Source organism: Xiphophorus hellerii, chromosome 17 (assembly GCF_003331165.1).
Source record: "Xiphophorus hellerii strain 12219 chromosome 17, Xiphophorus_hellerii-4.1, whole genome shotgun sequence".
In the NCBI taxonomy this organism is placed as follows: domain Eukaryota; kingdom Metazoa; phylum Chordata; class Actinopteri; order Cyprinodontiformes; family Poeciliidae; genus Xiphophorus; species Xiphophorus hellerii.
Window position 1 is genome coordinate 2,560,952 of NC_045688.1, and position 26,197 is coordinate 2,587,148.

The 26,197-nt window shown below is 38.0% G+C and overlaps 1 protein-coding gene across 3 annotated transcripts; it reads left to right on the forward strand.

Moving 5' to 3' along the window:
- Positions 1-255: 255 nt before the first annotated feature.
- On the forward strand, positions 256-25,662 carry dyrk2 (dual-specificity tyrosine-(Y)-phosphorylation regulated kinase 2). Of its 3 annotated transcripts, none has more exons than XM_032589317.1 (7): positions 256-277; positions 13,601-13,704; positions 15,628-15,970; positions 16,055-16,218; positions 17,862-18,251; positions 19,137-19,227; positions 20,173-25,662. In XM_032589317.1, the coding sequence occupies exons 3-7, from the start codon at positions 15,646-15,648 to the stop codon at positions 20,811-20,813; spliced, it is 1,611 nt and encodes a 536-aa protein (XP_032445208.1). In that variant the 5' UTR covers positions 256-277; positions 13,601-13,704; positions 15,628-15,645; the 3' UTR covers positions 20,814-25,662. The 3 variants fall into 3 exon arrangements, with proteins under 3 accessions (XP_032445208.1, XP_032445206.1, XP_032445207.1); XM_032589315.1 differs by lacking the exon at positions 256-277 and adding an exon at positions 2,473-2,702; XM_032589316.1 differs by lacking the exon at positions 256-277 and adding an exon at positions 12,253-12,540.
- Positions 25,663-26,197: the final 535 nt, after the last annotated feature.

A 26,197-nucleotide genomic window follows, 5' to 3' on the forward strand; every position in this document is an offset into this window, starting at 1 on the left:
TGTGTGTGTGTTTGTGTGTTTGCTTCTCTTTGTAATTTAACTAAAAGCTGAGAAACCTGAGATCACACACTCACACACACACACTGTTGTTATGTGAAGCGCCGTGTCTTTGTCTGTGATGTCAACATGTTATTGGTCTCCAGGCAGCTCCATAAACAACAGAACGCTGCGTAACGGGACGATGCCCTCATATGGAAACTTTCAGACACCTCACACTCATTCGGAGTCTCCTGGGAATCGGAGCGGAGAAAACCGGAGATCCTCGGAGACACACGTGGTGAGTCCAGCATCTTTACACATCTTCATTTTCACCTAAACATGTTAATATAAAGTTTTTGTCTGAAAATTTGGGGGAAAGAATGAACACGTCTAGTTTGTAAACGGCTTCTTGTCTCTAAAAATAGAAACCAAGTTGGAGAAACGTAGCATCTCATACTAGGTGTCAAGCACGGTGGAGAAAGAGTCATGATCTGGGCTTGATTTACAGCTCAAATTCTAGTCCAAACTGAGTTATCTACAGCAAAAAGACAACACAAAGACCAAAGAAAAAAAAATCAAGCTGCTGCAACGGCCTAGTCAAAGTCCAGACCTCAGTTTGATTGTAACATCAGACCGAAGCAAGAGAGGTTAAAAGTTCCTCCACATTGATAAACAATAACAGGAGATTATGCAACAAGCTGCTAAATCAACTGTAGTTTATATTTCTAATAAAACAAAAACATAAAACGGGTGATTTGTTGATTTGGGACAAAGTCTGCGTTTATGATGCCAGCAGTCTTCCAGTTTCCAACGGGGTCATTTCAGGTTATGTAAATATAAACGATAAGAGATCACGTTTTACACGGCGGCGTCACTTCATGTGTAAGGACGAAGAGAGAAAACGACGACAAAGAAACTACAAATTATGACAGACCCAGAGTCTGAACCCAGAGAGGACTGACGAATCAGAGAGAGAGAATTCATTAATAAATGCAAAGAAATAGCAAACAGAGAGAAAATGAGAACAATGAGGGACTGGTACAAAACACAGAGCAAATGGAAATATTTTGGATTAACTAAGCTGAGCTGCGGCTCTTTTCTTATCCAAACCTGATTATTCAGAGAGGAATCTGTCAAAAAATTATGGTTTTCTAATATCAGAGATACAACTGAACCAACTAAACATTCGCTGTGTTTACATAGGCTGCACTTTCTTACAACGCAGTATTAGCGTCACTGAAAAGACAGAGTAAATTTCCACCAGAAACTTAGAATTTTTTTGTTAATCTCAGAAAGTTTCTAGAAAAACAACTTTTGAAATTTTTTTGAGTTTTCAAACTCAGAAATTTCCTTTTTTTCTAGAAAATGTCTGAGCTTAACCTCAAAATTTCTGATTTTATTTCTATCAAAATTTGTGACTTTTCAAACTCTTCAATTTCCAAGATTTTCTCTTGAAAACGTCTGAGATTTTTGGCAGAAAATTACTACTTAATTTTCTTTTTTATATATCTTATGTTTTAAATTGTTCATAAGGCCAAGTAGCTCCATGTCTTTTTAAATTTCACAAAGGAAGAAATTTAAGACAAAGAACTATTAAAAACCTGAGTTATGCCCATAAAGTATCATGATAATCTAAAATTTTATTTAAAATTAGTTGATTTAGTTACATTATTGGATCTAAAAATTTTTTAAATATAATTAAAAAGTTAATTTATTTCAGTAATTAAATTCAAAAACTGAAACCCATATTAAATTTATTGCACATAAGTTATGTACTTCAGGAAGTCCAAGAAATGTTGACTAATGAAACCAACAAGAAAATGATTTTTTTTTTATTCCTCAAATAACCGACAATTAGTGCTATATGCAAGGAGTCCATTAGAATGTTGAGTGGAAGGAAAAAGTGCATTAGAAAAAGTGCAAAGACAACATTGAGCCACCACATTCAGTTTTAGAGATGTTATTTAGCTGCTCTCAGTTGTAAAAAATGGCTTGTTGCCATGGTTACGCATCATATTAACTGTCTAAAAGTTAAAAAAAAAAAAAAGTAGGAGCAAAAACCCAAAAACAAAATTTAAAACCAGAGGGAAAAATTGTACAAAAAGATTTGGTGCAACTGAAAGAACTAAAAGTCTGAAACTGTGTCTTTTTATAATTTATGTGAAAACTATCCACAGATAAATAATTATTTTTTTCTGTTTCTTGGTTATAAAAAGGAATAATGAAAACTAAAAATGCAGAAATGCTGTTTGTGTAATTTGAAAGGATTTTATTGAATGAAGAATGAAGTCATAAAATTACTACGACTTTATTGTCATAATATTATAACTTTACTTTCATAATTTCATTTTAAAATTCCTTTTAGCATAGCCCTAATGCTCATACATGTCATATATATAACACAATCCCACCATTTTAAAAAATGTAATTACTAAAACAAATGAATAACACATCTATTTACTGTAGTAACATAATCAAACTTTATTATAAATAAATTATAATAATGGCTTTCCACTAAGATTCTGAGTGGGGCCCCATCTGGGTGCGCCCCTGGTAAGAAAGGGTGATTTAAAGGAGGAGGAGGAGGAGACATAGGAGGAGTAGCAGAAGGAAGAGGAGGAGCTGAAGATGGAGGAAGAGGAGGTGTCCTGCTCAGTGGAGACCAGAGGAGAGGAGCGGCGCCATGTTAACCAAGAAGCCCGGAGCCTCGGTCCTCCCGACGGGTAAGCATAGCTTCTGTTCCCGGCGTAGCGGCCTCTGATCGCGGCAGCCTCGGGACTTTTACTCCGCCTCGGTTTGATCCAACCTCCGGGAGTCAGGAAGGCGGGGAACTCCCAACAGGAAAGGCTGGGAGGTCTGCTAGCTGACCTGGCCGCAGCAGTCTGCCTCTCCCCGGGCTCCAGTTCGTTAATTTATCCGTAATCTCCTAAAGTGGAAGCCGGGGGAGGAGGGGGAGAAGCTCGGAGAGCTTACCGATGAGAAGCAGCCGAACCGGGGGAAGCTCCGGGCGTCTCCTTAGCTGTCTGTCAGGTTTATTTTTAGCCCGCAGATGAGAGGTGACAGCGGCAGGAGAAGCGGCTTTTCCTGCTGCCTTTCTCGGCTCTGTGGAGCCTGTTTGCGCCTCCTTTGTGGAGCTTTCCCGGGGTGGTGCTGCGCCGCTCGGACGGCTCTCTGTGGGGGTTCGGTTCGGGGGGTGTAACGCCGGATTTGGTGTTCGGGGTATTCTGCGCGTGTTTTTCGGTTGCTTGGTGATTTTTGGCCTTCAGGCTGGTTGGCAGGAAGACTGCTTCCTTTTCAGATCTAGATCAGGTCAGTTGTTGTTCAAATCTACTTTTTATTACACATATCTTCCGTTTTAAACTTACTTTGAAGCTTGATAAAGTGTTTTATAATGTTAAAGTTGTGTAGCTGCTGCCAGCTTTGTGCTTTCATTAAACCTGCTGTTACTGCTGTCTACTCTGAGATTAGGGATGGGCGACTTGGTAAGAATATCACGTGTTGTTTTACAGTAATTATCTTATTAAAATGTCCAAACACAGATAAATCGAAACAATTTTTGTTGTTTGATTTAATGGAGCATTGAAATACTTTTTAAATGATACAAAGATACTTCATGTTGGACACAAATTAAAGGTGCGGTGCGTCATAAGCCTGAATTCTGGGGCAATTTTTGTTACTTTGTTCCAGTTCAGACCTCTAAGAGGTTGTGATGTGAATATTCGGAGTTTAGATGCACCGATATAAAAACATGGGCATACAGTACATCAGATTATTAAAGATACTGTTAGCGCTTGCTAATTAGCATGTATAACAACTCTTTGGAGAATCTTGGATAATGAGTTGAATGCATTTAATTTTCCTTTAGGATTAATTAAGTATTTTTGAAGTTTTGCACAAAAAACACCAGAAATAAAAAAACAAATGTAGATAATTGCTATTTAAGCTTTCAGGGCTGTTCTTATTTTGGCTTTTTCAGTGGTTGGAGTGAGTTGCAGTCACCAGTCAATCTGAATCAGACTGGTTATTAACATGTCTAAAAGTAAAAATCAGATTTATATATATATAAATCGAATTAAATTATAAATTTGGACTAGATTTATATATATATTTTTTACACCCCTCCAGGGGCTCTTTTTGTGGGCTCTAGAGTCCCTTTTTACTAAGTAGGCTGACAGGAAAGGGGGAAGGAGAGGAGGGAAGACATGCGGTAAACGTCACCGGGTCCGGGAGTCGAACCCACGACAGCCGCGTCGAGGACTTGAGGCCTCCAAATGTGGGTCGCGCTAACCACTACGCCACCACGGCACGTCCATGTTTCTAAAGAAGTGTGATTAAATTTGTTTTGTAAATATTATTCAGCTAAAAGTGGCTTATTTAAAAAAAATAAAAAATCTTGTATATCATTCAGTTAGGTGGCAGTTTAACTCTTAAAAACATGGTCCTAATTATGAAGTTGAAACCGTATTCAAATTGAAATCTTATCGTTTAGTTCACTCCCGTTTAATCCAGTCATAATTTAATTAGTTGGAATCAGATTATCTGTCCATCTTATTCAAATTGTAATTCCTTCCAAAATAAGGAAGTGGACCACAGCGCAGGGTATTCTGGGTAAATGCAACCAAAACAAACAGTGCTAGCCTAGCGCTAGCGGGAGAAATGGCTCATGGACTAAAGAGAAATCCTCCAGCTGCTAAAATCTGATTCTAATCCAATTTTGTTACATTTCCTGAAGAAGAAAGTTGTGCTCAGTTTCTTCTTCAGTGGTTCTTGGTGCAGCGCCCCCCCAGGCGAGGAGGGGAACAGGTTTTGAAAAGGGTTTGATTGGTTTGACAGAGCAGTGAGAAAAAGAACCGCAGCAGCTGGAGATGGAACAAATGTTGCAATTTGGTCCCCAATAGAACTGAATCTACCGAACTATCATACTGGAAAACGCCAAAAGTATTCAGAACTGAAACATGTTGTCCAGAATTTTGAAATTTTAACTAAAATGAATTGCATATAGTTCAGCTTACTTAAATTCATTCTACTCTTATTTCTAAGTGAAAAACAAATGAATGCCAATGTGAGCTTGTGGATCAGTGGTAGAGCAGGAGCACCAAGGCTGTAGTCCCTAATGTGATTGTCCTTGGTTCAATTTATCGGACCATTTCCTGCAAAGTGCAAAAAAATCAATACAACAATCTAAATAACATAAACTCCAATTTATTTAAGTTTGTTCCACTTCTCCCTCATTCAACTTGTTTAAATCTCTAATTAAATCCAGATGCATTGGTTGTTTAATTGTGACTGGAAACAGTTAATTTCAACAAACATTGAGATCAAAATACAAAAACCGGCGTCATAAACTCCAGTTCAAGTCATAGTTTTGTGATTAATGTATTTATGAATGAATTATTGACAGATTAAAAATGTAACCATTTTAATCCAGTCAGTCAAAATGAATTAATTCTGAGGTCAGAAAAATAAATCAGTTGAGTCCAGATTCAATCCCATTTCAAGCCGTTTCCATTTATTCCAGTTTAAAGTAATTTGTTTAAAGGCTAAAACCAGTTACATAATTCATGTTGTGATGCAGTTCAGTTAGGAGTTAATTTACCCTAAATCCAAATTCATAACTTTTGGTTGATTCAGTTTTTTCCAGATTCAACATCCATTTAATAAAAATAGGATTTAATGTAAATTGGATCATGTTTTCTTTTTTCAATTCATTCATGTTAGAATTGCATCACTTAAGGCAAAATCAATGTAAAATACACTTTAAACCAGCTTTAATGAAGTATAGTGTAATTCAAACCTAAAAAAATCCTTGCCTTCAAAGTTTACTCTAATTTATCCATTTATCACAGTTTAATGCAGCTGGACTAAATTATAAATGAAATTGCATAATGTATGCCTTTTTTTCCCCATTTCTGTTCATTTAACTGAAATGAACTGGGAAGTGAAGTGGACTCCAGTTTGATTTGAGTTTTTTTCCACTTTAGTTATGATTGAGGAGACTATTGCCATTAATTTTCATGCAGGAACATTAAAGGAAATGTAATGTTTTTTTCTGGCTTACATTAAGTTAACTTGTTTTATATATAAAAAATATGTTGTTTTTTAAATTAAATCAACTGAAAACATCAGGGATAAAGATTTCTGTTTGGACTCTGACAGGTATTTTATTTGCAAGTTTCAAAAAACAAACTGTTTATTACCTTCTTAAAAGTCCTAAGCAAGGTATGAATACTAATATAGTGTTAAAAACTGTAACAAAGTCTCAATATTATCAAAATATTGATAAATAGTTCATTGTAGCTGATAGTGTTAGCAAGCATGCTAAGATTAGCCTGTTTGCTCATGTTACAAAAGCTACAGTTGGCATAGCACACTGTGTTAGCTTCAGATTGCTAATGACAGAAAAACAATGTCCTCTTAGCGTAGTATTCGCAGCTAACATGCTAGTCTCGGTGAGATGCTAAGATTGGCGTCTTGGCTGCTGTTAGCATTTTAACTCATAGCAGTATAACGCCTGCAGATTAATGGACAGCTCCGTTTTCATGACAAATGTGTGCAAAATCATTTTGATATTCGGCTTTTTCATTAAATAAGAAATGCAATTAAAATCATACATGAATAAGCCTGTTCACACAGCAAGTCATTCAAATCATGGCGGCAACGGATGTAAACATGGCCGCCACGTTTCCTCCGATGCAGCTGAAAAACCACCTCATTCTAGCAAAAAACTTTATTTTTTTCTGGTGAACTTTTCCTGTCAAATTGGCATGTTTTCATAAAAGTTTTGCTACTGTTTGCAAACGTGACGTTTTGTAACTTGTTATCCAGAACTAGTTTTTTAGAGCGATGGCTACATGCTAATGCTAAAATGTTTGCTGATGTTGGCATTAACAAAAAAAGTGCTGCATTTTGTAATTTAATGATAACAACTGACAAACTCCAGACTACTCATGGACGTTAGAGCCTAAGACAGATGCATTTTGGACCTTACTTGATAATAAAACAAACTTTATTACGGTGCTAAGCGGTACACACACAGTGGCAGATGCTGTTGATATTTATACAGGAATATTCTCCTATGAGCTGTAAACTTGTTGAAAGCAAAAACCCACCTTTTTTCTGTCTTGCTTGCCCATCAGCTCACCGACGCATCTTGTGTTGGAATCATAAGACCAGGACTTTCCTGCAGAAAGCTACATGACTCCAACATGACAGCATGTGAGCGCTGGGGTCACACGTTAATATAAAACGAACACCTGCAGCTTCCTCGCCTCCAACGCTAAGCTAATCCAGTGGGCCGCGTGTATTTTTAGCTGCTTGTAGAAAACTATCTGGGCAAAGGGAATCCAGGGGAAATGTTTTGGCAAAACAGAGTGTCAGCATGACAGACGGTGAGTTGTGGACTGTTTTTAAAGTGCAGAGATGACACTGATTGGTTAGGAAGTGACTAACTTCACTTCTCTTCAGTTACATTACAGGCTTTTAAAGGCTGGAATGACTTAATAATTTCTGTTCTTCTTTTCGTAAAATGCTGAAATGGTTTTGCTTTTCAAATACTTTACCTCAAGTGGCCCAGTTCTGTTTTCTGAAGATATTCTGTTTGTTTAGGAGGAAATATTAAAAAATTAGCCAGGATTAAGAGTTTGATTTAAAAGAAATTTGAATGATCAGGACATCAAGTTAAGCTCATTTGTATGCTTGTCAGATTTATTTTTAAATATGTTTTTTTAATTTTAATTATTTATTTCTTATTATTGATTTTATTATTGATTTAAAATTTTAATAAGATGGCTTTACAGCCGCTATCCTCTTCTTATTGTACTGAAAAGGTTTTTACAAGTTTCCTCTGGTGTTGAGCTCCAAGTCTTTTACGTTGACTTGGAACGTCTGATAAAGACGTGAATTCTTTATCAGATTCACGTCTGGACTTTGGCCCAGGCTAATAAACATGCTGGTTGAATTAAAGATGGCCTTAAATCTAAAACGTGCCAAAGGTGTGAGTAGCATTAAAAATGGCTGCTCCTTATCAGGTTCGGTGGGACTGAAGGTAAAAAGTCACTTTCTGTCTCACCTCTGCAGTTCCTCTGATTGTTGTGGAGACGTTTTGGCTCAGTCCTCTTCCTGTGACGTTGCGTCACTGCTGGCAAGATCCAGTTTGATCCTGTTGGACAGATGACCTCACGTTTGTCTCAAGAATGTTTTGGTATACAGAAAAGATAATTAGTAACCAAACCCAAAGCACCACCCCTCCTCCACCATGCTTTATAATTGTCATGAGTACATTGTTCGAGGGGTCTTGAGGTATTTTCAGATGCAACATTGCTAAACTTTTTATCGTGCTAATTGCTTTGGGTTTGAAGCTGGACTGGTCCATGTTGGGAAGATTGGCTCTTGCAAAGCGTTTGAGTAGGAAATGCAAAGCAATGGTTTATTTTCTAAAGCAGTTTCTCGTTTTTTTTAGATTAAGCTCAGTAATTTTCTGGAAAAAATGTTGAAGCTTCTGAGCTCCAAAAGTAGAACATTTGCAAGAAAATAACTTAATTTAACCCATTTTAGGAAAAAAACTTGAAATTCTGAACTTGTGAAGTCAAAAAAAAATTTTCTAGAAAATTTCCTAAATCAATCTCAAAATGTGACTTAATTTGTGGAAATGTACACGTCTTTATATCTCTAGCAGAACAACAAACACAAGCTTTTCCAGAGGCGCTTGCAGGATCTGCGCTCCAATTACAAAATATTGTTATGAATATTGTTAAAACTATTTGTCAATATTCCGCTAATGTCAAAAAAACACAATTTTGTTTGGAAGGACATTGGATATTCAACATGGTGGATCGTCTTGGCCAGGTATCGCAGCGTTTCCGGCCAACGAGCACGTAGCCCATTGAATGTGACGTTTAGAACCGACGGAAACAAATGCTGCGTTCCAGTCAAACTCGAAAATGGAAAATTCCAGCTTCCCTGTCAGATTTCCCACTGGGAAACTGAGAGCAAGTCCGAGTAGCCGCTGTTACGAAGGCTGACTTCGCGTTTCAATATGCCGCTCCCTCGCTTTAACAATAACAAGCGGTGGTGGAAACACCCGTATTGTACAAGACAGATCCAAAAGGGCCTAAAATCAGTGTAGCATGCATCACCTGCAACTCTAAGCTGAACAAATTAAAAGTGGCATTTACTAATTGGAAGTACAGCTTAAAATTATGTTTATAAGCACTATTCCAAACAATAGGGTGTGATTGGTCTGACGTCAAATCCAGCTTTTGAGTTTGCAAGGTAGCTGAAACACATCATAAAATACACAGAAGCCAAGACAACCGCCATGACGCACCAGAAAGTCTGATGGACGTTGCAGACGTCGTTATTTTTTTAAATACAATCAGAAAGCTATTGCCATTGCTTCTTCTCACCCACCATGTTTGTTTACGCTGAATTCACGTTTGGTCTCGAGAGGTTCTACGATTACCTACCGATCTGCGTATCGGTGTATAAATGTGTGTGTGTTTGTGAGTGAATGTGACTCTAGTGTAAAGCGCTTTGAGTGGTCAAAATGACTGGAAAAGCGCTATATGAGTTCAGTCCATTTACCATTTACGAGATTTCCCAAATGTCGGTGGGTGAAATCGGTTCCTGTGTGTTTTGGACAATTTTAAAATCTTGCCGTGTGAACCAGACTGTCGGCTTTCTCCTACGATGCTGCGTGTGTTTGTTTTTTTTCTTCATCATATTTTCCTCAACGATTTTAACTGTAAACTTCTGGAAGAACTGGAAAGTTCACCTGGGAAGGTTCTTGAATCAGACTCTGAACCAGGCGGAAGGACCAGGCTGATGAACTCGGTGTCTTTCCTGTTTGTTTGGATGTTGCATCACAGATCGTTGCTGTAACTTTGTTGTCATCTCTGTCTGGTTCTGTTTCAGGTTACATGAGCTTAAATACCGAAGCCTGACCCGGCGTGGTTTTGGTTTTCAGACCCAACACGTCTCTGTCTGGAAACTTTGCAACCAGTTGTTTACAGGTTCGGATCGAGGCTTGGTGTTTGGGTGGAGTGGGGGACACTTTGTACCACTGTGGGTTGTGTTCTGGTTCTGTTCCACTCTGGTGTCACAGCTTCAGGTTTTACACAAACAGACGTTTAGAGAGAATGGCCCCTGCGGGGAGATTGTTTGGATTTTGACCCAGTGACGAATACCAGTCGAACCGGCTCTGGAAAAACAGTTTCTTCTCTGCTTTCACCTGAGGGTAGGATTTGTGGATTACAGAGCTGATGAAAGTCAGACGAGTTCCTGCAGATGAAATCAAATCCTCTCTATCAGATCAGATCCAAACTCATCCATATTTCTCCTCGGTTCTAGCTTCATGAGTAGTGCGGCTCTGGTTTGAAGCAGATTCAGTAACGCCTGAAATAATGGATCCATTTTGCTTCACTCAGGCTGGGAGCAGAACCACACCTGAAGCTGCTGTTAATGTTTTATTTTTTTCAGAAGAAACTTTGAACAGCTGATATCCAGTGCAAAAGTAAACAAATAAAAACTGGAAGTGATGAAAGGTGTCCCACAGCATCAGGCTGCCACCGCCATGTGAAGGCCGGTCGATACGGCGTAAAAAACTAAACCCCTGATGTTTCTTTGGTTTTTCATACCAAATCCTATTTCCAATAGTTTTTTATGTTTGTTTAATTTTTTCTATTTATATTTTTAGACATTTATTTTTCCAGTGTTATCATTATTTTTATTTTTTACACAATTTACATAAATATATTCTTTAGAGGTATATTTTTGGAACGGGAGAGTGTTAATATATCTAGAAGTCTGATATTTTATCCATTTATTTTTACATTTTATATTTATATATATTTTTTAGGTAGTTTTTATTTTATTTTTTAGCCAGTATTTATTTTTTTTTATTTTAACCCATACATTTTCTAATGGGTTAAGAATTTTTAATGTCATTCTTAACTTCATTTTTAGAGGTACTTTTTAATTTTTTATGCACTATTTTATTTTTTAGAAGTTTGGATTTTTTAAAATATATTCTATTTTTAGAGGTATATTTTTTATTTTTAGCTGTATTCTTTTATATGTTTTTGTAACTTAAATTCATCAAGAGGAAGTTGGCAGGTTCTCAGATCAGCTGATTGGACTTCCAGTTTTAACCTGCAATATTTGAATTTAGAATATTTTTTAAAAAATCCACTTTTTGTTAAAAATATTTTCCAGGATAATTTCAACATTAAGTTCTTCCTTGAACATGTCTGACTGTAGTTCACTTCTTCAGAACAAACCGTCTCGCATCCGAGAGGCTGGTGGAAGTGAAAGTAGCAAATGTTTAATATTTAACGATGATGCAGCCATTACAAGCAGGAGGTCATGGAGTTGACCGGCTAGCAGCAGGAACCAGTCCTGAAACGAGTCCGATGGGGAAATCCTCCCTGGCTGGGTTCGGGTTGAGCAAACAGACTTTATCTAGGACCCGTCATGGCCGCACGTCGCTCCTCATTAGCAGGATTACAGCGAGCGTCCAGATTACAGCAGCAGAAACAATCTGCGTGCTCCGACCGGAAGCATCAGACGGTTTTGGAAGTACAGATTGGACCCCGCTGTGTCTCTGATCAGAAAATTATTCAGTAAAAACACGTAACTATCCCTTGATCTGATTTTAAGTTTTAATATGTTGAAATTAACCTGCAAGAACAACTTAAAACAAATATTTTAAAAAGAAATAAGGTTTTGTTAAAAATATAGATCCAATCAGAATCCGCCTGTTTCCCCTTGACGCGCTCTGATTGGTTATCAGAATGTCACCTGACCTCATTAACAGGTGGAGGTGGGGGGTGATCTTTTATTTCATTCAAAAATAAATAACTCTTTAAAAAAGTTACAAAAAATATCTCTAAAAAAACAAATTAAATTTACATGAAAAATAAAAAATTTAAAAATAAACACCTCTACAAATAAAGTTTAAAATTACATTAAAAAATTTAAATAACTCTTAAAAATAAAAATTTTATTAAAAAAATAAATAAAAGTAATCATAAAAACATCTGGAAAATGCCAAAAACTGTATCGCGGCCTGCAAAACGTCTCACTACTCTTCTGTTTTAGCATTGATCTGAATTATTCGTATCTCTGCTTACATGTTAAGGCTTTCCCAGCGTATAAATTAGAAACACTTTAAATTTATTGTAAATTCAGTTGGCAAAAATCTCTATTTTTTTATTATTGTTATAGTAAAACTGACAATCTGATTATGTTTTTGTTTTTGCTGATTGGAAGGACAAAATGCAGATTTAACCTTTTGCTTTATTGGTTTCTTAATTTTTCTTTTTGCCTGATTATCGTAGAAACATTTTGTTTGCTCTAAAACCGGCCAGATGGAGCGACGTCTTTAGATCTCCTGCTGGTCGGAGACGATCTGAGGCGTTTTTGACCCGACTGGATCTGTGAGACGAGGAAGACATGAAGCAGATAAAACTGCCAGGAGGAAAAGTTTTCAGAGAACCTCTGCTGCGGCTCATCTAGCGTGACCTCTGACCTCTGCGTGCTGTCGTCACATCTCTACTAAAGGAGGTGAAGCTTCAGGAGAGTTGAGGGATTACCGCGCTAAAATAAAACCTTCATCCGTCTTTAGGCCGAGTCAATCTGCTGACCGATTGAGTCCAGAGCAAAGCTGCTCCAAAACGGCCTGAGCTTGACGGAGAGGAAGAAAGAATTCAATCAAACCTTGATTTAAAGGGACAAACCGCACATTACCTGCTTCTCTAAAGGCTCTGGATTCATTCAAATTTCAGTCTATGTGCTGTGGAGGAACGTCTGCCTGGCAGAATCATTTTAACGTTTTATGGGCTGATTTAAGGTCAGATTTACACCTGGACATTTATTTTAAGAAATAAATACTTCCTAAGAATTAAGCTTTAAAAATAGCATAAATATATAAAAATAATTCAAAAAAAATTTAACTAAAAAAATAAATAAATAATGCCTGTAAACAAAAAATAATATAAATAAAAATAATCTTAACATTTTGAAATAAAAATTATTTTAAGAATACATTTAGAAAAAAACATTTGACAAATAGCTAGTTTCAGTGAAATGATCTGATGTGAATCTTGTTCTTTACAAGATGACGTGTTGCTTCATGGGAACTTTCAGCCTACTTCCTGTAGTCTGACTGGGTCTTTCTTGGTTTTCCAAATCTCTGTGGATTGTGAAAATGACCTCAGATTTAACAAAAGGAAGTGATTATGGTTTCACTTCTTTCCCTTAATGGAGGGACGTCCAAAGCACATTTACCAGATATATCATACAAGAATAAAATGTCTGTTTTATCCGTTTATGATTGAGCAGACAAATAAAAAAAGATACACGTTTAAAAACAAATGTTTTTAAATATTTTTGTGGCTTCATGTGCTTACAGCTTTACAAGTTTGGAAACTTCTCCCTTAATGAATGAAATAATAATCTTGTATTTTTTTTCAGGTTGTCCTTGGTTGATGTTGTAAAATATTTAAATGTGAAACACAACGCAGAAGCAAGCAGATGAATATTCTGCAGTGGGAAATAAAAACAGTGAATAATCTGAAGATATTTCAGAAATTCCTCACGTTTTCTCTCTCTCTGCGTCCTTCAGGCAAATCGGGCGAGCCGGTCTGCTCTCCTGGTCACAGCGGCTCTCAGACAACATCGCCCGTCGCCCTGCCGCCACTGCGCAACAACAACCACAACCCCTTGACGGTACACACACACACACACACACACACTCACACACTCAGCAGCCTGTTCTTCAGGGTGTTTTCACAGCTGCAGCATCGCTGATGTTCCTCCTGACTTCAACCAATCACCAGGGTTCTTGCCCTACTCAGATTCTCCTGCAGGTGGCGCCACGCAAGGTCTGAAAGCAACGACTGTAAAACAGGAAGACCCGGAGCTGTCTGCAGCCGAAAAACAGAAAATTTATGCTTCCCAGTCATCCATCCAACCGTTCATCCATCCATCTGAAACTCTAAATTTGTTGTGAAAACTGGGTTTTCTGTGAAAACTTGCAGAATCAGTTTTTCTGCTGCTTTTCATCCTGGATCCAGAGAAAGACTCCATGTTTGTTCGTCGCTCAGCAGAACTTGGAACAGATCCATTTTGATTTGGACCTGGATTCTTTTTATCACCGGCAGCAGCAACGTTTTTTTCTTTCCTCTGGTTGAATCTATAAGTAACGATTTCAGCTCCAACCGGACGATTCTGAACTGGTTTCAAATCAGACTCTTCACGACCCCTGACCTGTTGGCCCTTCCTGTGATGATTCGTCAGCGAAGCAGCCATATTGTTTTCAGGTGTGGGCGGAGTCACGACTTCACAGTCGGCCGTTTGTCACATCTGACAGCAGAAACACACCAACCTGATCTCAGAGGGACGGTTTGATGTTGTGTTTCTCACACACACACATACACACACACACACCTCTTTGAACTGAGCCGCCTCACCGCGTGTGTGTGTGTGAATTCGTCTGAAAGGAACCAGGTGTGCTGGTTGCCACGGCGACGGGGGGCGACTCGAATCCATTAATAAGTACGAGCGTAATCAGGCTGTCGGCATTCACACGTTCATTCTGTGTTCATCATGTTTGTGTTTATTTATTTTTCTAGGTTATATTAATATTTCTCTTTATTCTCCTAAAGAAATAATTAGTTTTAAAAAACAGCAGCATGTATGTTTAGTTATTTATGGAGTTAAGGTATAAGAAACCTTCAGTATTCATCAACTCTGATCAGAAAACCAGTTAAAAGTTGGATTATCAAATGATCTTTTTGTTTTTAAATTAAATATTCAGATAACAATCATCTTTGGGATTTTAAATAAGGTGAGATAAAATAACATTTGTTTTAAATCTTGGAAAATAAAAGGATAAATTCATGGATTATTAAAATAGATTAGAAAAACACAGCTTTAAAAATTTACAATATAGTGATGTTATAAAGAAAGTTGAGTGGAAGGAAAAAGTGTGGTAAGGAAAATGTGAACCAGCATCAGAAATAAACACCGACCCACACTGTAAAAAGAACCAAAATCTGGTCCAATAATCATGTTGGTTCTGTGCTTGATCACCTCCGTGTCACGCCGCATTAATGCAGGAATTCATGCAGAAGGAGCCCAGACCAAGTATCAATATTCAAATTTTGTGCACCACATGCAGCCATCACCGTGTTTGAGTACCGATGGTGTTAAGGGTCTGATACAGTTTTAGATTTAATGTAGAATTAAAGCCCATACAAGAATAAATATGAATTTATTCTCATTATCACAAAAATATTATGATATTCTCATAATTGTATGACTTTACTCATTATTACAACTTTTTCACGTGACATAACTTTATTCTCAAAATATTATGACTTCATTGCCATTATTTGGACTTTATTCTCCTTATTTTAGGACTTTATTATTTTTCTTAGTACTGCCCTAATACTCCATCGTACGCCTGAGACACAAATGGAAGAAAAGTGGAAGAATGGACTCAAAAAGCAGAGAAAGTGACGAAAAATAAAGAACCTGACACTATTATAAGAAGTTTTCTATATACATTTTATTCTATATAATGTTCAGTGTGAAATGTTTATCTCATTCTCCTTTACGCTGATGGCGTTCTTCTGTTTTCTTCTCCAGGGAGGTTCTAAGCCCGCCATGTCGGACAACATCCAGGTCTCGTCTCAGTCGCAGGTCCACATCACCCAGCTGTTTGAGGAGAACTCCAACAGGCGTTCAGTCCTCAGCACGCAGCCCAACGGCCTCACCCCGCTCAGCTCCAGCCGAACGGCTCTGCAGCTCCCGGACCGGCAGAGTTCAGCCACCGACTCCACCCATCATGGCCGCCAGACCATCGCCATCACCAACAAGCAGGGAGACGCCAAGCCAAAGCCCTGCCCCATGTCGCCCGACCTGGCCATGAAGCAGTACATGTCCAAGCTGTCGTCCTTCGAACACCACGAGGTGTTCAACTACCCCGAAGGTGATCCGTTTCGACCGGGAGCGCCGTCTGGGTTGGTTGTGTCGTTGGAACGTCGTCTGATTTGGTTTGTTTCTGTTGTTTCAGTGTATTTCATAGGCCAGAACGCAAAGAAACGCAACGGCGTTCTGGGTGCAGCCAACAACGGCGGCTATGACGACGAACAGGGGTCCTACATCCAGGTGCCACATGACCAAATCGCTTACCGCTACGAGGTTCTGAAGGTGATCGGAAAGGGCAGCTTCGGACAGGTACGAACACGCTGGCTTCACGTTTGATTGGTCAGTTATCTGAGCACTCCGGCCCTCAAATATTTTAGATTTTCCTGGGGAGTAAACCTAAAATACTCCCCATGAAAACACAGGTTGAAATGCATTAGCTCAAAGCTAATTTACATGCTAATGTAGCTGATTGTCCGGTGGATTCGGTTTGATTGGGACCAAAGTTGCAACATTTGTTTCATTTTCAGCTGCTGCAGTTTTTCTGAATGCGCTGTCAAATCTTACAATTTGAAAAGCCAGTTTTTCAACTGTTTTATCCATGAGGGCAACAGCAAAAATCCATATTAAAGCTAAAAACATTAGATATAGCAGTATTTGCATAAATAAAGACAACAGTGGATTATAAATCACTATTCATAATAAATACCACGATATTGTGATATCTTGTGTTATTTGCTTGTATTGAATCAGTTTTATCTTCCAGCAGTTTGTTGTTTAGACTTTGTGTTTTCGCTGTTATTTGCTGTTTTTTGACCCTGTTTTTCTTCACTGCGGCTGTTTGAGCTGTTTTGGTCTCGGTTCTGGTTTCTGTTCTCATATTTCTTCTGCTTCTGTTATTATCTGGAACCTCCCTGTGGTTTGGCAACTTGTTGCTGTTAGTTTCTGTGTTGGATTTTTAGTCTCGTTGCTTCGTTTTTTGGAGATAATTTGTTTATATTTTTATGTCTTCATTGCTTTAAGTCACTCTTTCTTGTGCTAAATTTGTTTGGGTTTTTTTAAACAATTTTTTTGTCCGCATTTATTTCTGGACTTGCAAGTAACAAAAATGTTAGTTATTGATTATTCTAAGGAATCAATTAATCTGATTAAAAAAGCAACATCCTGGAAATGTTTTATTTATCCACAAAAGCTTTTTTAATACAATTGTAGAAATCCATTAAAGGATGAAAATAAACATCATTTGTAGCAAATGATGCATCTTCAGTTAAAAAATACATTTTTTTTTTATCTTGTATGCAAAATGTATTGTTTGTACAGTTTTACCTTAATTACTGCTCTGAACATGTTAATCACTTTTGAGTCTGTACACTCGATTAATCCATTACTAAATTAGTTGACTATTAATTCAACAATCGATTAATCATGATTAATCCAATTAATTGTTTCAACTCTACTTTATTTTTGATAGAATTAACATTTTATTTTGTTTTTAATTTCTCAGTCTGGCTGTTACCTTTTGTATTTTAGTATTTTAAATGTTTGTTGTGGTTATATTTGGATTTAAATATAATGTATCATGTTTCCTCCTGAAACACCTGTTGGTAGTCAATTACTGAACAAGTTGGCAATTAATTCAAGAAGTGATTAATCACAATTAATCCGATTTATCGTTTCAACCCCATTTTATTTTTGCTATAATTTAAATAGTATTTTGTTTTTAATTTCTCAGTCTTGCTGTTTGTGCTTTCTGGAACTTCTGTACTTTAATATTTTGGTATTTTAAATGTTTATTTATTTAAATCCGGTTATATTCGGATTTAAATGACTAGTGTTTCCACCTAAACGCTTGTTTCTGTTCTTTTCTGGTCAGCTTTGGATGACATGTTGATGTGAGCGCCACCTGCTCTGACAGATTAAACATTAATCAGCGTGTCGCGTTTCCCCTCCTGCAGGTGGTGAAGGCCTTCGACCATAAAACCCAGGCCCACGTGGCTCTGAAGATGGTCCGCAACGAGAAGCGCTTCCACCGGCAGGCCGCGGAGGAGATCCGCATCCTGGAGCACCTGAGGAAGCAGGACAAGGACTCGAGCATGAACGTCATCCACATGCTGGAGCACTTCACCTTCCGCAACCACATCTGCATGACCTTCGAGCTGCTCAGCATGAACCTCTACGAGCTCATCAAGAAGAACAAGTTCCAGGGCTTCAGCCTCCCGCTGGTCAGGAAGTTCGCCCACTCCATCCTCCAGTGTTTAGAAGCGCTACACAAGAACCGCATCATCCACTGCGACCTCAAACCAGAGAACATTCTGCTCAAGCAGCAGGGCCGCAGCGGCATCAAGGTAAAACACGAGTCCTTCCTCCGCTAGAGACTCACTGCAAAAACACAGAACCTTACCAAGTATTTCAGCCTAGTTTATAGTGCAAATATATTAATAAACTTGAAATGAGACAAACATCCCAAGTAACTTTTCAGCAACATATAGGAGCTTATTTTAAGTCAACAATTCTTTAATACTGATAAAAAAAGCTGTAGTTCCACTGGTAGATTATTTCATTTATAGCAAGATATTTTACTCATATTGCAAGTTAAATAATTTGCCGATGTAACTAGAACTTTTTCATCAATGTTAAGGAATTATTGACTTAAACAAGTTTCTGTACCTTGGTGAAAAGTCACTTATTAGCACAGTTGGATAGTAACTGGTTACATTTACTCAATTACATGTACTTGAAAAACCTTTTTGAAAAAAATTTCTTTTAGGAGTATTTGTACTACTTTACTTTTACTTGAGTAACATTTCTGGATTTTCTATCCACTGAATGAGGAACAAACACGTTTTAACCAAAAATTCACCGGACACAGAAACACCTGCAGTTTTTGTTTAAGTTTTATAAATGTTATGTTGAATGAAACAAAAATTTTATTTCTGTTACTTATATGAATTATTGTCATTTTCATCCTTAAAATACCAAAATTTCCACTTAACTTTATAATTTGATCCATCTGATTATATGATTTTTAAATATTAAATCACTCAGTACTTCAGAAGACTTTTTTACTCTTACTTGAGTAAAATGTTTGAGTACCCACCTCTGCTTATAAGTTAGTTTTGTCCTTTTTCATGTCTACTAACATATTTAATTAGACATTGTTTGATTAGAAAAACAAATTTTTAAGATTTTGTGTTTTTTGAAGCGTATTAAAGGACTCTGTTCTTCTGCAGGTCATAGACTTCGGCTCCAGCTGCTATGAACATCAGAGGGTTTACACCTACATCCAGTCCAGGTTCTACAGAGCTCCAGAGGTGATTCTAGGTAAGGAACGGCCCAACCTGCAGTAGCTACAACAATCCGCACTCACAATAAAACACATTTAAATGTGTGAAGCAAACCTTTTATTAGCTTTTGGGAAATTTCTTAATGCCCATACAAGTTACAGATGTTTCAAAAAGCTATTTCAAACAGTTAATTGCTTTGTTTGACCAGAAGAATATTAGTTGGACCTCGAGAGGTGAAAGGTCTTCTTAAATCATGTCAGAAACTAAATTAAGGATATACTCCCACCAGACCTGTTTAGTTCACTTTAGTCAAACTCCGGTTTGTTTGGGGGTGTATGATGCGTAATCGAACCAAAAAAGCAAACTCTGGTTCAAATAAAATCTGGGTCTCGGTTTACTTGAAGTGAACTCTGGTTCGGTTTGAATGCATATGTGAAAACCAACCGGACCAGAAACCTCTCCAAAAGCAGGAAGCGGACTACAGTGCAGGAAATTCTGGGTAAATGCAACCAAAACAAACACATTAGCCTAGCAGGAGAAATGACCCGTCTTTTACCAAAGACAAAAGAGAAATCCTCCAACCGCTAAAATCTGACTCCAATATTGTTAACATTTAGTGAAGAAGGAAGCCACGCTCGGTGTCTTCAAAGGTTTTTGTTGTTTTATTCAGTGGTTCTTGGAGCAGCGCCCCCACAGCTGAGGACGGGGACATGTTTTTCAAAGGGTTTGTTGGTTTGATGCAGTGCAGTATGAAAGAACTGCAGCAGTTGAAAATGTAACAAATATTGAGTTTTTAGTCCCCAATCAAACCGAGTCTATCCGATTATCACCCCAATTCCTCTAAAACAACTTTTCAATAGAAAGATGTGGAAACTAGATGGCAGTAATCATTGTATCGGATAAACTGCTTGTTGAGTTGCAGAAATGTCTTAAAATCTGTTTCTTCCTGAAAGATAACGACCTGCTGGACTTTGTTCTCCAGGCTCCAGGTATGGGATGCCCATCGACATTTGGTCCCTGGGCTGCATCCTGGCTGAACTGCTGACCGGTTACCCACTGTTACCAGGCGAAGACGAATCCGACCAGCTGGCCTGCATCATTGAACTAATAGGCATGCCCAGTCCAAAGGTCCTAGAAGCCTCCAAGCGAGCAAAGAACTTCGTGTCGTCCAAAGGCTACCCGCGGTACTGCACCGTCACCACCATGCCCGATGGCTCCGTGGTCCTGAACGGAGGACGCTCCCGACGGGGTAAAACACGCGGTGCCCCGGGCAGCAAGGACTGGAGCACCGCGTTGAAGGGTTGCGATGATCCGCTCTTCCTGGACTTCCTCAAACAGTGTCTTGAATGGGACCCAGCACTTAGGATGACGCCGAGCCAGGCGCTGCGCCACCCCTGGCTCAGGAGGCGGCTTCCCAAACCTCCGTCCGGAACCACAGCAGAGAAAGTCACCCCAACCAAACGCACCGTCAACAACAGCGACAGTTCCATCACCTGTGTCTCCAAACTTGCCTCCACCTCCGCAACCACCACCACTTCCAAATCAAGAACTAATTTGGCGGCCATTACAGACGCCAACGGAAACATCCAGCCGAGGACTGTGCTGCCCAAACTAGTTAGCTGAGACTCAATACACCCCATCCCCTGTGGTGGGGAATAAAGGCTGAGTTCAAAAGAAACCAGCTGGACCTGAATAAAACTGGTCTATCCAGTTGTGAAGCGCATTTGGTTATTTATTGCGTTGCTGCGGTGCATTTAAGTGAAATGAAGTCCTGACGTTGGATTATTAAAGAAGCTAACCAAGCTGGGATGCAGCCTAAACTAAGGAACCCTGGGTGCATTCGGAAACCTCAAATTCAAATCATCTGGAGCGGATGAGATGTTTTGAAGTTTGGGCAAAAGGACGGTAAAGTGACAACACGTTGTGGGGCGGTTCAGACAATCGGAACACATCACACTGCTCTGTAGCTCCAAACTCACAAAAACACATCAGAAACATGGTGCTGATGGAGGGAACAAGGCTTTTTAAAATATTTTATAACAATCTTTTTAGCTGAGTCATGAAATCAGTTTAACACCAAAAATGTTGAGTGACATCAGTCTTACAAGTTTTTATCTACAGTTTTAGGGTTTCATCTTCAGTTTTATGTCATCAACTGATTGTAGCGTGTGTCTCTGAACCCTAAAGCCGCGTCTGGGTTTTGGTTCATTTCATTTTTGGGGTTCTGTTGGGCAATGATCCAAATCACAGCATCAGAACTCTCTAAACCCTGGTTTTAAACAGCTACCTGAGAGCTGGCTAACAGAATTAGTTAGACAGTTTTATGTTATATCAACTAGCTAGCCATGTTAGCATGCTAGCGTAGTGCCTGTTAGCTGGCTAACTGCTAACTAGCACGAACTGAGTTGGTAAACAGCAATATATTCATGTTTAGCTGCAATATTGCTAACTATTTTCGACGTAACTGGCTAGCAGTTAGCCTAGCACACACAAAAGAGATAGCTGTCATTAGCTGACTCAGTGTTTGCCTTGTATATCCGTCATTTGGCTAGCATTAGCCGTTATAGCCATAGCATGTCAGCTCTCCACTGCCCGGCCTTATCATTCTCAGACAGAATAATAAAATATTTCTACTTTCTATGATTTTAAGTTTGTTTTTCAGGTTGTAAAGCAGGCGAGACAGTTGAGGACAGAGAAACAGTGGTTCTGTTTATGAGAACAGGCTTGATCCCAAAAGTGAATTTCTGGGGCTTGACCAGGCTGATGAAGGAGTCGTAACCTCAGAAGGTAAATTCAGTGTGATTTACAGACGAGTTCAAATCGAGGCCTCTAATGGTTTTAAAAAAAAAAAAAGAAGGGTAAAATAGACATGTTTTACAACAAATCTATAAAATAACTCAAAATTTTAATATCTGTTTTACTGTGAATGCTGAAAAACATTGGGAAAATATAAATATTGTCTGCAGTAGTTAAGTTTATGTGGATATTAAATAGGGACCTATTGTAATTTGATCAGACAAAAACAACCCAAGTAAATTCAGAATTCAGTTCTTTATTATTAAACATAAAACAAATAGAAACTGTAAAACACACTAGTCAAACAAAATGGCGGCACTGGTTAAAAAAACAAAAAAAAAGAAATTCAGATTATCCAAAAATTAAATCTTTAAATTGATTCATCGCCAGCCCAGTTCTGGTTTCATAATTATTTTCTGGTGTTTTGTTTTACATTTAAACACACAATATTAATAACTCAAGGTTCTCTCTGGTTTTTGGACCGTTAGCTTGTTTCTGGCATCGCCTGAATTTTTATCAGCTTATGAAGGAACCAATGTTCCAGATCTCACTGCGATCCGTCGATGGTTTGGTTTCTGATGATGTAGGTGAACAATAGAGCAATGATCAAACTTTAATCCTGATCTTTTTAAATCAGTGTTGCTAACCATCAGGGAGGGGGCGACGACAAGTAAAGCATGTTAGATTTAATTTATTTGTCACATTTTAATATTTAAAAGTCTAATCTATGTATGTACAGTGATGTGCAGTTATTACTGTATACTTGAATGTGTGTGTGTGTTTGTTGCAGGACGCGTGTGTGCAATATTAAAAAGTTCTCTTAAAACTTGTTCCCTTACAAACACACATGATATTGATACATAAACAAAATCTGAACGCAGTCTGAAAATAAAGTCACATGAGGAGGTGGAGGATGAAGATGAGGAGGAGGAGGAAAAGGTTCCCGGGATTGGCTAATCGGTGTCCGTTGATGTAATGTAGCACACAGGAAGTGAAAGACAATGACATGATGCACAGGAGGAACCGCAGATGCTACAAGCTCCGCCCATCTCAGGGGAAGCTCCGCCCCCTCCTGGTGCAGGAGGAGGGAAAAGTAGAAAATGTGGAGTTGATTCTGTTTTGTTTTGATAAATTGAGTTGATTGTATGTTTAGTTTAGTTTTTTTAACGTTTTTTTGTGAGACGGAGTGCTGAGAGTCGTAACTTTGTGCCTTCAGTATCTCGACGCCATGCCACGCCCTCCCAACACACACAAACATGATGTCATTATTCATTTATTATTCAGCCTGAAGTGGCTAACACAAAAGTACCAACAATATCTCATTTTCCATTCTCCATGATGTGTAGCGTGTATTTTCAAGTAAACATTACATGATAGTCATATGCCTAAAAAAAATGGAAATTTTAATTAAAAATAAACTGCAGTCTAATTTTTAATTTTTGTCTTAATTTGGAAAAAACAATCTAATATAAATGTTGGATTCCTCAAGTTTAATGTATTTGTTACTGTTTAGCTTCAAAAATACTTCTGGATTACACATTTGGTGCCATTAGTTGCCTTTTGTTTGCCTCTGAAGAATTTGGGAATGACATCTTTTATAAAACATTTCTAGTTCCTCTATTCACCTATTGAAAAGTATTTGTACAAAGTTTGACTTTACCTAGTGATGTCTCAAATGGAACAATAAAAAACATTTTAAAAATGAAAGGATTACCACTTATTTGCAGAGAAAAAATCAAAATGCAGCAGCAACAAGAAACATGGGGGGGGAATTAAAGATGAATTATATGTGTTTCAGCCATGTTGGATTCTAAGAATGGGGTTGGTGAAAAGTCTCAAAACTAAAAACTGTTGTGTACTTTGAACTTGGATGCCAAATTTTGAGCTGTAAGAATTTTGATGTTCCTGAAGTCCAAAGACAAAGTGGAACCGTTACCAGTTTAAGCTAAAGACGTAGTGCAAGTTTTTATATGTGTAGTTTTTGTAGTGCTTTAAACAGAGATTCCAGTTGGGTACTAGTTGAGAACAGGTGAAAAAAACTTTAAAATCCTGTTTCAAATCTTTGCATCCAAACCTGGATGCTGTTAGTCGGCAGCAGGGAGCTGATTGCCTTCATGTTTGTTTATTTCTTCTTCTTCTTCAAATACAGTCACCGACGACTGTTTTCCCTTGAAATTCAAAATTCTACTAAAAAATACTTTATTGATCCCAAAGGGAAATTAAACACATTTCCCAATAAATGAAGAGTTTGATGCATTCAGCTGGTCTGTGATCACTCAGCTCAATATCTGTCCCCAAACTTAGGGTCACAACAAAGTTAGATTTGTCCATTACTTGCATTTTTAAATTAAACAGGAAATTATAACAGTCAAAGTAACTCAGTTGGGGTGTCTCCTTTTAGTTGTTTCTACTAGTATTGTGACATTAAAAACAGAGGAATGATTATTTGTAGTTATAAACCTATTCAGGGCAAATCCAATTTTCAAGCTTACCTGTGACCAGCTTCCGGTATGCTATGGCTGCCGTTTCCGTTGAACGTCCTCAACTCGCATCTGACGTCATTCCCAAACGCGAGCTCCAACTTCCGAGACAAAAACGAACGAACATAAATTATAAATTTAGACTTCTGACTGAAATTAAAACACCGTTAGCGCTAGCCAAGAAAACAGTTGTCATAATGCCATTACTGACGCTCATATTGCTATCTTGCTGAACCTATGGGCCTCTGCAATGTTTACAGATCCAGCAGAAGAGACCAACAGCCCAACCACAGATCGTAGCTTTAAACTGCTCTGCACTGATGTTAGCATTTCGTGTTTGTGTGTGTTGGAACAGAAAGGGAGAAGTTTTAGTCATGGCAGCACAATGTACAGACACATATCAGCCAACTGTCGTTTGCCAACGACAGGGCGAAGCTAACACTAGCCGTTTGCTGCACTGACGTTGGTTTTACTTACTGAAGCTACCACTAGCCTACTGCTAACTGAATGCTAGTAGCAAATAGCAAAGGGTTTTCTTGCTCTCTGCAGCTACGTTGAGCTCTTCAACGAAGTTCTCAACCAAGTTGTTAGTATTAATGTGGTTGTTTTTGATGTTTGTACCTCAGATTGCATTACTGTTGTCATTTATATGACTAACATGCAGGGCATTTGGTTTAATCTACCAAAGTGCATTCCTTTACAAAAGTAGCTAAATGCTAGCTACTCCAGCAGTCACATATAGGCGGTCGGAAAGTAAAAACAAGCAAAAATACAATAAAGAGACAATTTTTCCTATAAAAAAAATGTTTTAACTTACCTCTTGGTAGCACTCTGATAAAAAATGTGTTGTTCATGTGAAAGCGGCTTTAGCCTGTTAGCCAATTAACTCATTAGCCATTTGGCTTCTTTCGAGAAGTTTTCGCAGCCAGACATTAGTGAAAGGTTTCTATATCGTTTGCCAGCTGGGTTTTATTGTTGATTTTTTTTAAGTTGTAAATATTGTGCAAAAGTGTTTGAATAAAACATTTGGGGACGGGGCTGGGGGTATTCAATGGGCTGTGGTGCCACCGCACGGCCAGTTTTATTTTGTACTGTATCTGCTGTACAGAACACAGAAATTGACACTTTTCTAGTGAGCCTTTGTTAAATTTTATTGTGGTGGAAAAAAATTATTAATAAAAACACTTTTATTGTCATCTTTTGTGTTAATAATTTGAAAAAAAATCTGTTGTTTTTTTTCCATATTCATTTCTAAAAATTATGAAATAATAACCCGATTTCTAAATGAGGCAAGCTAACCTATGAACTTTTGAGCCATTTGGCACATGGATGAAGAAAGTTCAAGAATAATTAAGTGTTATTAAAAACAAATTGAGAAAATATCCACTTTAATTTTATCAAGCCCTTAACCTAGCTAGCCTATTCAGCCATGGTTTATCTACAGAATTACAAAATATGGAATATATATAGTAAATGTTGATTTTTCGTTAGCTAATACACATTTAAATCTAAAATGTATTTCAAAATATTACTTCACCTTTTTCCTGATTCTTAAAGTATCAAAAAATGGGTCAATCACAAGTGGGCATTCAGGTTGCATTAAAGAGAAGGGAACTAACATGGCTTTTTGTTTTAGTTTATATTGGTTTTAAACAGAAATCTCTATATTTTCCCAAACCATTAGTTGATGGAAATGGATTCGGGTGTAATCCTAAAAACTCTTGAGCCATT

What these genes read in the sequence shown, in the direction of transcription:
- dyrk2 (XM_032589315.1), top strand. Translation starts at nt 2,663, where the DNA reads ATGTTAACCAAGAAGCCCGGAGCCTCGGTCCTCCCGACGG. An exon ending in GAAAGGGCAGCTTCGGACAG is followed by an intron (nt 16,219 to 17,861) that starts GTACGAACACGC and finishes CCCCTCCTGCAG; the next exon opens with GTGGTGAAGGCCTTCGACCA. An exon ending in AGCTCCAGAGGTGATTCTAG is followed by an intron (nt 19,228 to 20,172) that starts GTAAGGAACGGC and finishes TTTGTTCTCCAG; the next exon opens with GCTCCAGGTATGGGATGCCC.